The sequence below is a fragment of the Rhagoletis zephyria genome, unplaced genomic scaffold (assembly GCF_001687245.7).
Source record: "Rhagoletis zephyria isolate East Lansing unplaced genomic scaffold, Rhagoletis_zephyria_1.1 Rzeph_scaffold_02109, whole genome shotgun sequence".
NCBI classification, from domain to species: Eukaryota; Metazoa; Arthropoda; class Insecta; order Diptera; family Tephritidae; genus Rhagoletis; species Rhagoletis zephyria.
Genome location: NW_016159193.1, coordinates 71544 through 84068, shown reverse-complemented (window position 1 = coordinate 84068; position 12525 = coordinate 71544). Strand labels below are relative to the sequence as shown.

The window sequence follows — 12525 nt, the reverse complement described above, 5'->3', positions numbered from 1 at the left end:
AAAAAACATCTTAAATTGCTAGAAACACCTTACTATGTAGCAGAGGAGAAAAAGCATCCGTGCATTTCCCACCTCGCCAATAAAAGCTATCTCTCACGTCGAATTCTGCTTTCAACAAAAAAACTGATGTAGCAAGCAATCACCTTTATTTCGTATATTAAGCTACATCAAAGATTTCGACATCATCCGATGCTTACTAAAGTAAAAACTCTACCGCAAGGGCATTTGCCCAGTTTGATACTCATAAATTACCTGGGAGCTTATTTTCACAGACGGTTCCAGATATGGTGGTAACAAAAGGGCTGGGTGTTACAATTGTCTTCAGTGCTTTTCCCCCGTACTGCTCGGCATTTACAGCCGAATCAGCTGTACGTTTCGCCTCTATAAACGAAGGAAATTTCCTCATCTGAACGGACAGTAAACCAGCCAGCGAAGCCTCTTTTAACAGTGCTAATGATTCTCATATAATTTCGAAATCACGTGAAATACTCTTTTGACACAAAAACACATTTAAAATTATGTGGTTACCTGGGCACATCGGAATAGAAGGGAACGAATTTTCACACCTATGATTTCTGCATTAAAATCTTAGTTTAACATAGTATTTACGTCTAAAGAACTGACATTTTCATTATTCTGCAAAACCCTCTATCAGCAAATTTTTCTATATAAATAGTTATAATTCGAATTGCAATAACCTCTATCTGATCTTTAAACTAAAATTAAATGAATTAAAAGTAAAAAACTAGTTTTAGTATATTGCGTGAATATTTAAGACATGTGTGTGTACTTAAAATTATTAACACTTTTAAAAACAGCTGCCAAAACAGTTTTTTTGCTCTCCTGAAAAATTGAGTTTTTGCAGATAGAGGGTATTGAATATAAGCCCTCGATATGTATCTCCTCTATCTATGTATTCTGTGAATATATAATTTTTTTTAAATGCAGTAATCTGTTAAAGTAAAATTTTCAGATGCTCATGAAAGGTATGAAGCCTTCGACATTGCCGCAGACAGCGCTGCTCTTACTTGTTTTTAGTTTGAAATCAGTTAATTTTTACCCGTGCCGCCGGGACTTTAAATTTTCCCATCAATTTTACATGGGGAAAATAAATTTGTTCGTAGAATTGCTATAAAATCGTTAAAAGTAATTATTTTTTGATCGAATAGGACTCTTTCCCTTCAGAAGTCTTAGGAAAATAACACTATGATGCTTATATAACTTAAAAATTTTTCTAAGTGTGTTTTAATAACCGATAATCCTATCTGTTATATACAAACATTTATTATTTTATGTTTTCATAACCACATCACGCACGAACAGCAAAATGGATGTGTTTAATTCTTTTTTGCATTCTACTCGATGTTTCTGTAGGTTTGTGGTAAACAACTTTGACGAATAGGGTCACCAGATATTTAAAAATTTAAAATTATGTAAAGGTCAACAAAATATTTAAGTTTCTTCATCAAAACTAGAAGCGATTCGAGAGATTTAAAAACATTGACCTTTAAATAATTTTACCAAATTTTTTACCATAAACCTGCAGAAAACATCGAGTAGAATGCAAAAAAGAATTAATCACATCCATTGAGATCTTCGTGCGTGATGTGGTTATGAACACACAAAATAAAAAAAATTTGTGTACAACAGATAGGATTATCGGTTTCTAAAACAGACTTAGAAAAATTTTTAAGTTAAGTAAGCATCATAGTCTTATTCAATCAACACAATTTATTTTTAACGATTATATGGCAATTTCACCAAAAAATTTATTCTCCCCATGTAAACAAGTGGGAAACTGAAAAGCCCCTGCAGCAGGGGTAAATATTAATCGATTTCAAAATAAAAAATACGTGTCTCTTTATTTTTGATATTCTTCAGATCTGTAGGGTGGCTGGAGGAAAAAATGGAAAGATTGCCAATAGGAATTTCCGGACTTAAATTAATCATAGTATAGATGGTACTGAGATTGGGTATATGTATATGTAAGTATGTGTGTACGTGCATTTTGAATTATGTATGTTTGTATATTTTATATATGTTTTCTGAAGGGAACTATCGAGTTGAGCGAGAATTATGTATGTATATGGGTACATAAACTACGAACATATATATATCTTGAGAGTTATTTAAACTTCTTACTGTAAATTTAAAGTTTAATTTACCGTGCGCGAAGACCGCTATACAATAGTTTTTTTTCCNATGAGTACTACTATACCGGAATAGTAGTATGCACGACTTGCAGCCTCACAGCTACACCTGCGTACTAAAACCTCTCCACTAACCACTCTCCCCGCGGCACTGCCATTTAAGGTATTACCTCACGGGGCTGGTTGGCCAGCAGGCTCGCTACGTTATTTAACCGGTTCTAGCTTGTTCAGATCGCCTTAGATCTTTAAGAATTCCAGAGATATGTGCGCACATTTTATGCCAGTTCTCTGCTGATTTTAACATGTAGTCTACAATGTTGCTCCCTGTAGTATATTTCGGGTTTCAGGGGCGAAAGAATACTATGTGTTCCGCGTTTTCAGCAAGGCCTGTGCAAGTCGGACAGTGTGGGGAATCTCCATGCCCAAATCTTTTTAGATACTCTCGGTAGGGGCCATGTCCCGAAAGAAACTGTGTCAAGTAGTAGTTTAAATCTCCGTGGGCTCTTTCCAGCCAGTTTTTAATGCATGGAATAAGCTTATGAGTCCACCTACCCTTTTCCGATTCATCCCAACGCTTTTGCCAGATCTCCATAGAGCGACATCTTTCCTGCTCTATAACTTCTTTTCGGTTTAAACTGGTACTTCCAGCAGATACCCGCTTACACACTCTTTGCATCTCGTTTGCCAGGATATCTACGGGAATCAGTCCGGCAATTACGAAGGATGCTTCGTCAGATATGGTTCGGAATCCACAAATAGTCCTTAGTGCGCTTAGGCGATACACAGATGTGAGTATCTTCGCATGATATTTTAGGCTCATTGCTTCAGCCCAAATTGGAGCACCGTAGAGTAAGACTGAGCTGACCACTCTACTAAGCAATACCCTTCTACTATGTTTGGGACCGCCGATATTTGGCATCATTCTAGATAAGCATGCCTGTAAATTCGATGCTTTCTTTGCTGCATACTCCAGGTGGACCTTAAAGTTTAAACGGCCATCAATCATTACCCCCAAATATTTGATTGCGGGCTTTGATATTATAGTTTCTGATCCAACACTGAGTCTTATTGTCTCTATGGCCTTTCTGCTACTTATCAATACTGCCTCTGTTTTGTGATCAGCGAATTCTAGATAACTTGATGATAGCCATGCCTTCACTCTCTTTATAGCTTCGCTGGCTTTCCTTTCAATATCCTGTATATGCTTCGCTACTATTACTACAGCTATGTCGTCTGCGAATCCTATTATTTTTGCCCGAGGAGGCAAATCGATGCATAGAACCTCGTCGTACATTAAGTTCCACAGGAGAGGCCCGAGAACGGATCCTTGGGGTACCCCCGCGGAAACACTGTACGCCTCTATTCCTCTGTCGCTCCGGTACTTTAGTTCCCGTTCGGAGAGATAGCACCTAATTATTCTGATAANTGGCCTTTCTGCTACTTATCAATACTGCCTCTGTTTTGTGATCAGCGAGTTCTAGATATCTTGATGATAGCCATGCCTTCACTCTCTTTATAGCTTCGCTGGCTTTCCTTTCAATATCCTGTATATGCTTCGCTACTAATACTCNTGGCCTTTCTGCTACTTATCAATACTGCCTCTGTTTTGTGATCAGCGAGTTCTAGATATCTTGATGATAGCCATGCCTTCACTCTCTTTATAGCTTCGCTGGCTTTCCTTTCAATATCCTGTATATGCTTCGCTACTATTACTACAGCTATGTCGTCTGCGAATCCTATTATTTTTGCCCGAGGAGGCAAATCGATGCATAGAACCTCGTCGTACATTAAGTTCCACAGGAGAGGCCCGAGAACGGATCCTTGGGGTACCCCCGCGGAAACACTGTACGCCTCTATTCCTCTGTCGCTCCGGTACCTTAGTTCCCGTTCGGAGAGATAGCACCTAATTATTATGATAATGTAATTCGAGGCCTCCATTTTGATTAGGGTTTGCATTATGTGCTGCCAGCTCGCAGTGTTAAATGCGTTTTTCACATCTAGCATTATAACAGCACAGTATTCCTTTTTGCCTCCATGCCACCTTTTCCCTTCGATGGCCTCTTTGGCTATGTCAACCACTGATTTAACAGCATCTATTGTTGAACGAGATTTCCTGAAGCCAAACTGGTGTGGCGACAGAAAGCGTCTCTCTTCTGCGATCGATGTAAGCCTGTTGCAAATAATTTTTTCGAGGATTTTTCCCAGTGTGTCCAATAGGCATATGGGCCGATAGGACGAGGGTTCCCCAGATTGCTTATTTCCCTTTGCTATTAGGACTAGGTTTTGGACCTTCCATTTTTTCGGGAAAATGCCCTCATTAAGACAAGTCTGAAACACATTTACAAATAAATCTGGCCTCATTTTAATTGCAGCTTTTAAAGCCTTGTTGGGTATTCCGTCTGGCCCAGGGGCTTTTCCGTCTTGGATCTTCTTGCATGCGGACTCTAATTCGTTAACCGTAATAACTGGGACATCAACAATTTCGTATCGTGTACAGTTTGGTACGACTTCTTCCCTTTGTGGAAATAGAGTCGTTATTATATCGCGCAGCCTTTCTGGGCACGTGATACTCGGTGCTTTCTTGCCCTTAGTTTTTGCCATTACTACTCTATAGGCCGTGCCCCACGGGTTTACATCCGCTTCTTCGCATATTTTCTTAAAGCTTTCACGTTTGCTTACGTTCATGGCGTTTTTTAAGCTCTTCCTCGCCGTTCTTAGAGATTGTAGGTTTTTGTTGAAGTCTGGCCTCCCTCCGCTACGCTGCATTCTGCGTCTAGCACTCAGACACTGACGTCTAAGTATTTTTATATCGTTATTCCACCAATAGCATGGAGAATTTTGTTTCCTCACCACTCTTCGAGGCATAGCAGCATCACAGGCGCATGCGAGGTTACGAACCAGGTGGTCAACCTCGCTCTCTACCGAGCCAGCTTTGTGTTGGAACTCTTCCATCATGCAGGCTAGGACCTCTCCATCTAACATACTGTCTTTCCATTTTGGGCCTGTCAGATTTGGCATCTGTTTGGGTCGCCTCAGAGTTATATCCATTATTATTGCCTGATGGTCGCTGTGGGTATACTCCTCACTAACTCTCCAATTAATTTTTTGGGCCAAGAAGTCACTCGTCAGCGTTATGTCAATGATTGACCCAGTTCCCATTCTGCGGAAGGTGTATGTGCACCCGCTGTTTACTATTGATACGCCGAGTTGGGCAAAAGTTTCAAGCAGCAGCTCGCCTCTTTTATTTGTTAGTCTGCTACCCCATTCTGTTGCCCACGCATTGAAGTCACCGGCGATAATTTGCGGGGATTACCCGTTTGCTTATTCAGCAATGCTACGCAACATAAGGGTATACTCATCTTTTGTAAGGCTAGGTCTTGCATAACAACTAAAAATGCTAATTCCGTTTACCTCAGCTCGAACGAAGCCTTCCTCGAAATGCGAGTCCACCACAGAGCCATATAGCTGCACCCTGTTTACTATCGCAAACCCACGCACAGTCATCTTTACACCTATAAGGTTCGCTTATAATCGCCATGTCTGCCTGAAGATCCCTTACTGTTTGTGATAGTAGATCTTGCGCTGCTTCACAGTGATTGGGGTTTATTTGGACTATTCTCATTTTTTCCTGTTTGTAAGAGCTTTCTTAAAAACTGGGCATCTATAACTGCCTATAATATGGTCTATGTTCTCTCTCTTTTCCGCTCTATACAGAATACACTGTGGATTATTTTTACAATCTTTAGCGAAGTGCCCCTCAGTGCCACACTTTCCGCACTGATTCGACCGGTCAAATGTGCTACCGCAATTACGGGACATGTGTCCACACTGAAGGCATTTAAAGCACTTTTCAGCTGGACCCTTTCGCGGATGCGACAGTTAACCCATCCTACCTTTACTGTACAGTTTCTTAGCTTTTGGAGCAAGTAANTTTTCGGGAAAATGCCCTCATTAAGACAAGTCTGAAACACATTTACAAATAAATCTGGCCTCATTTTAATTGCAGCTTTTAAAGCCTTGTTGGGTATTCCGTCCGGCCCAGGGGCTTTTCCGTCTTGGATCTTCTTGCATGCGGACTCTAATTCGTTAACCGTAATAACTGGGACATCAAAAATTCGTATCATATACAGTTTGGTACGACTTCTTCCCTTTGTGGAAATAGAGTCGTTATTATATCGCGCAGTCTTTCTGGGCACATGATACTCGGTGCTTTATTGCCCTTAGTTTTTGCCATTACTACTCTATAGGCCGTGCCCCACGGGTTTACATCCGCTTCTTCGCATATTTTCTTAAAGCTTTCACGTTTGCTTACGTTCATGGCGTTTTTTAAGCTCTTCCTCGCCGTTCTTAGAGATTGTAGGTTTTTGTTGAAGTCTGGCCTCCCTCCGCTACGCTGCATTCTGCGTCTAGCACTCAGACACTGACGTCTAAGTATTTTTATATCGTTATTCCACCAATAGCATGGAGAATTTTGTTTCCTCACCACTCTTCGAGGCATAGCAGCATCACAGGCGCATGCGAGGTTACGAACCAGGTGGTCAACCTCGCTCTCTACCGAGCCAGCTTTGTGTTGGAACTCTTCCATCATGCAGGCTAGGACCTCTCCATCTAACATACTGTCTTTCCATTTTGGGCCTGTCAGATTTGGCATCTGTTTGGGTCGCCTCAGAGTTATATCCATTATTATTGCCTGATGGTCGCTGTGGGTATACTCCTCACTAACTCTCCAATTAATTTTTTGGGCCAAGAAGTCACTCGTCAGCGTTATGTCAATGATTGACCCAGTTCCCATTCTGCGGAAGGTGTATGTGCACCCGCTGTTTACTATTGATACGCCGAGTTGGGCAAAAGTTTCAAGCAGCAGCTCGCCTCTTTTATTTGTTAGTCTGCTACCCCATTCTGTTGCCCACGCATTGAAGTCACCGGCGATAATTTGCGGGGATTACCCGTTTGCTTATTCAGCAATGCTACGCAACATAAGGGTATACTCATCTTTTGTAAGGCTAGGTCTTGCATAACAACTAAAAATGCTAATTCCGTTTACCTCAGCTCGAACGAAGCCTTCCTCGAAATGCGAGTCCACCACAGAGCCATATAGCTGCACCCTGTTTACTATCGCAAACCCACGCACAGTCATCTTTACACCTATAAGGTTCGCTTATAATCGCCATGTCTGCCTGAAGATCCCTTACTGTTTGTGATAGTAGATCTTGCGCTGCTTCACAGTGATTGGGGTTTATTTGGACTATTCTCATTTTTTCCTGTTTGTAAGAGCTTTCTTAAAAACTGGGCATCTATAACTGCCTATAATATGGTCTATGTTCTCTCTCTTTTCCGCTCTATACAGAATACACTGTGGATTATTTTTACAATCTTTAGCGAAGTGCCCCTCAGTGCCACACTTTCCGCACTGATTCGACCGGTCAAATGTGCTACCGCAATTACGGGACATGTGTCCACACTGAAGGCATTTAAAGCACTTTTCAGCTGGACCCTTTCGCGGATGCGACAGTTAACCCATCCTACCTTTACTGTACAGTTTCTTAGCTTTTGGAGCAAGTAAGCTAATAGTAGCTGTTTGAGTGCCAGCATAAGCAGGGCGCAGACCAGTTATATCTGAACTCTCACTACCTTCAAGACCAGGTNTTCCCTTTGCTATTAGGACTAGGTTTTGGACCTTCCATTTTTTCGGGAAAATGCCCTCATTAAGACAAGTCTGAAACACATTTACAAATAAATCTGGCCTCATTTTAATTGCAGCTTTTAAAGCCTTGTTGGGTATTCCGTCCGGCCCAGGGGCTTTTCCGTCTTGGATCTTCTTGCATGCGGACTCTAATTCGTTAACCGTAATAACTGGGACATCAAAAATTCGTATCATATACAGTTTGGTACGACTTCTTCCCTTTGTGGAAATAGAGTCGTTATTATATCGCGCAGTCTTTCTGGGCACATGATACTCGGTGCTTTANTTTACATTCTACCAGGATTCGGTGAGTAAATGTCTTTACCGAAGCATCGTTCCCTAGGGTAGCACTCACAAGGGCCTTTAAGTCCGCCGACTTTGGGCATGATTTCGCGACTTCGATAAGAAGATCGCTTTCTGGGTGCGTCGTATTTTGGATACGGAATCCCCGAAACTCTTAAAGTTCTCATCACTCTTAACCTTTTTTAGGATGTCGGCCTCAGTTTTCCTGTGGTGGCAACATTCTTCGGTTTGGGCCGTTTTTTCTTCTTTTTGAACTCGGTCCACTCGCTGTCTTTATTTGCTTGCACTGTGGCCGTAGAATCCATTGTAGGCCTGTTTTCTACGGGTTGTGGACATACCTGTTGACTGCCTCCGTTCCTTCTGCGTTTATTCGCCGGGGAGCCGACAGCTTCAGTAGCCGCTTTTCTCCGAACGGAGCCAGGCTTTGCTCTTGGCCATGGCGACGTTTGTGTGCTTCCAATAACACAGACTGCCTCGTTATCTTTGCACTTGCATTTTTCTGCAGCAGCCTTTTCGTATAGAGACCGGATATTCTCGATAACATCTCTCATCGGTTGGTGGATAGTACGCCGTTTGCCGTCTTTTTCCTTTAGCATCGTCCCAAGACATTTTATGTGCACCCCTAGCCTTTCAAATGTGGTTCCCACTCCTAAGTTTTCTAAAACCTTTGGTTGCTTTGCGGGCAGACCCACTTCGTTAGAATTATGGAACCCATCCACTGGAGGAGTTCCGCACGTTGGGGTTGCCACAGGGGAGCGAGATAGTTTAAGGGGATCTAAGTCGCCTTCTCTACAGATTTCCAAACTCGAGTTATTTGGTGTAGCGTTTTTGTTGTTTGTGTTTTTTTTTATCCATTTTGATTGTTGGGTCCCCACTCAGGGCCGTTATCTCTATTCGTATGCGTAGTTACCTATTTGATCCCATGATTGTCTATGTAAACAGTGAGGCCATGGCGAGGGTTGAGACAAGCCCTTATGGGGTCTTGAATCAGAGCCAGATCGGTATTAGTCAGGATCGCTTCAACTGAGCCTACACAGCCGACTGAACGGTGACAAATAGACAGCGTTTCCTGAGTCATGCCAGAGTTTTAACGGGACGGGGGCGACACTAGCATTAGCCCGAAAGCCATTTCTGCTTGATGTCACTCAGGCATACACAGGTAACGGAATACTAGTATCACCAGCTCATAGCAGACTTATCCTAAACGGGTTTCCAGTATGCCAGGTTTTAAAGCCTTACTGGGCTCGGCTTTAACTTGAAGTAGTTTTGGAGGTACACAACGAGTAAAGAGTTTAGTACTCCTCTCAGCACGTGGATGATTCCATTTAGATCCGTAAGTTGGCCATCGCCAAGACTTTCCTCTGCGCAACGTTCGAGAATGCTGCCTGGTTTTAGGCGGTTGGAATGTTTGCATTTCCAATCCGTTTTACTCGTGTTANGCGGGGATTACCCGTTTGCTTATTCAGCAATGCTACGCAACATAAGGGTATACTCATCTTTTGTAAGGCTAGGTCTTGCATAACAACTAAAAATGCTAATTCCGTTTACCTCAGCTCGAACGAAGCCTTCCTCNTTCGCGACTTCGATAAGAAGATCGCTTTCTGGGTGCGTCGTATTTTGGATACGGAATCCCCGAAACTCTTAAAGTTCTCATCACTCTTAACCTTTTTTAGGATGTCGGCCTCAGTTTTCCTGTGGTGGCAACATTCTTCGGTTTGGGCCGTTTTTTCTTCTTTTTGAACTCGGTCCACTCGCTGTCTTTATTTGCTTGCACTGTGGCCGTAGAATCCATTGTAGGCCTGTTTTCTACGGGTTGTGGACATACCTGTTGACTGCCTCCGTTCCTTCTGCGTTTATTCGCCGGGGAGCCGACAGCTTCAGTAGCCGCTTTTCTCCGAACGGAGCCAGGCTTTGCTCTTGGCCATGGCGACGTTTGTGTGCTTCCAATAACACAGACTGCCTCGTTATCTTTGCACTTGCATTTTTCTGCAGCAGCCTTTTCGTATAGAGACCGGATATTCTCGATAACATCTCTCATCGGTTGGTGGATAGTACGCCGTTTGCCGTCTTTTTCCTTTAGCATCGTCCCAAGACATTTTATGTGCACCCCTAGCCTTTCAAATGTGGTTCCCACTCCTAAGTTTTCTAAAACCTTTGGTTGCTTTGCGGGCAGACCCACTTCGTTAGAGTTATGGAACCCATCCACTGGGGGAGTTCCGCACGTTGGGGTTGTCACAGGGGAGCGAGATAGTTTTGAGCTCCTCTTAAAGGGATCTAAGTCGCCTTCTCTACAGATTTCCAAACTCGAGTTATTTGGTGTAGCGTTTTTGTTGTTTATGTTTTTTTTTATCCATTTTGATTGTTGGGTCCCCACTCAGGGCCGTTATCTCTATTCGTATGCGTAGTTACCTATTTGATCCCATGGTTGTCTATGTAAACAGTGAGGCCATGGCGAGGGTTGAGGCAAGCCCTTATGGGGTCTTAAATCAGAGCCAGATCGGTATTAGTCAGGATCGCTTCAACTGAGCCTACGCAGCCGACTGAACGGTGACGAATAGAGAGCGTTTCCTGAGTCTTGCCAGAGTTTTAACGGGACGGGGGCGACACTAACATTAGCCCGAAAGCCATTTCTGCTTGATGTCACTCAGGCATACTCAGGTAACGGAATACTAGTATCACCAGCTCATAGCAGACTTATCCTAAACGGGTTTCCAGTATGCCAGGTTTTAAAGCCTTACTGGGCTCGGCTTTAACTTGAAGTAGTTTTGGAGGTACACAACGAGTAAAGAGTTTAGTACTCCTCTCAGCACGTGGATGATTCCATTTAGATCCGTAAGTTGGCCATCGCCAAGACTTTCCTCTGCGCAACGTTCGAGAACGCTGCCTGATTTTAGGCGGTTGGAATGTTTGCATTTCCAATCCCTTTTACTCGTGTTGAAAAGGCGGGACGCCAGGGTTAAGATCCGCTCGTAGAACCTGGATGGAATGCATTTGATTCCATTCCGGCCTAAGTCACCCGGGCGGAAAGCAGTAGTTTCCGCTCCAGCTTCTAGTCCATCGCCATCTTCTAGGTCTGGGCGGAAAGCAGTAGTTTCCGCTCCAGCTTCTAGCCCTTTCCACTCTTTTAGGTCTGGTCGGAATGCACTGATTCCGCTCCGACCTCAAGCACATCTTTTGNCTATTCTCATTTTTTCCTGTTTGTAAGAGCTTTCTTAAAAACTGGGCATCTATAACTGCCTGTAATATGGTCTATGTTCTCTCTCTTTTCCGCTCTATACAGAATACACTGTGGATTATTTTTACAATCTTTAGCGAAGTGCCCCTCAGTGCCACACTTTCCGCACTGATTCGACCGGTCAAATGTGCTACCGCAATTACGGGACATGTGTCCACACTGAAGGCATTTAAAGCACTTTTCAGCTGGACCCTTTCGCGGATGCGACAGTTAACCCATCCTACCTTTACTGTACAGTTTCTTAGCTTTTGGAGCAAGTAAGCTAATAGTAGCTGTTTGAGTGCCAGCATAAGCAGGGCGCAGACCAGTTATATCTGAACTCTCAATACCTTCAAGACCAGGCAATGATTTAATAGCATTGTATACCTCTTCTTTGGTTGTAACCTCATCGATGTCTTTACATTCTACCAGGATTCGGTGAGTAAATGTCTTTACCGAAGCATCGTCCCCTAGGGTAGCACTCACAAGGGCCTTTAATTCCGCCGACTTTGGGCATGATTTCGCGAGTTCGATAAGAAGATCGCCTTTCTGGGTGCGTCGTATTTTGGATACGGAATCCCCGAAACTCTTAAAGTTCTCATCACTCTTAACCTTTTTTAGGATGTCGGCATACGAGCTTTCACCTTTTTTCTCTATGATGATTGCGTCTGGCCTCAGTTTTCCTGTGGTGGCAACATTCTTCGGTTTGGGCCGTTTTTCCTTCTTTTTGACCTCGGTCCACTCGCTGTCTTTATTTGCTTGCACTGTGGCCGTAGAATCCATTGTAGGCCCGTTTTCTACGGGTTGTGGACATCCCTGTTGACTTCCTCCGTTCCTTCCGCGTTTATTCGCCGGGGAGCCGACAGCTTCAGTAGCCGCTTTTCTCCGAACGGAGCCAGGCTTTGCTCTTGGCCATGGCGACGTTTGTGTGCTTCCAATAACACAGACTGCCTCGTTATCTTTGCACTTGCATTTTTCTGCAGCAGCCTTTTCGTATAGAGACCGGATATTCTCGATAACATCTCTCATCGGTTGGTGGATAGTACGCCGTTTGCCGTCTTTTTCCTTTAGCATCGTCCCAAGACATTTTATGTGCACCCCTAGCCTTTCAAATGTGGTTCCCACTCCTAAGTTTTCTAAAACCTTTGGTTGCTTTGCGGGCAGACCCACTTCGT

At 43.3% G+C, this 12525-nt stretch overlaps 1 protein-coding gene across 1 annotated transcript; it reads right to left on the bottom strand.

Annotated features, from left to right (window-relative positions):
* Positions 1 to 11545: 11545 nt before the first annotated feature.
* On the bottom strand, positions 11546 to 12359 carry LOC108366008 (uncharacterized). The gene is made up of 2 exons (XM_017620267.1): positions 12175 to 12359; positions 11546 to 12132 (listed from the first exon to the last, which is right to left on the bottom strand). Coding segments are annotated over exons 1-2 (552 nt in total). The 5' UTR covers positions 12176 to 12359; the 3' UTR covers positions 11546 to 11581.
* Between the last annotated feature and the right edge of the window lie 166 nt (positions 12360 to 12525).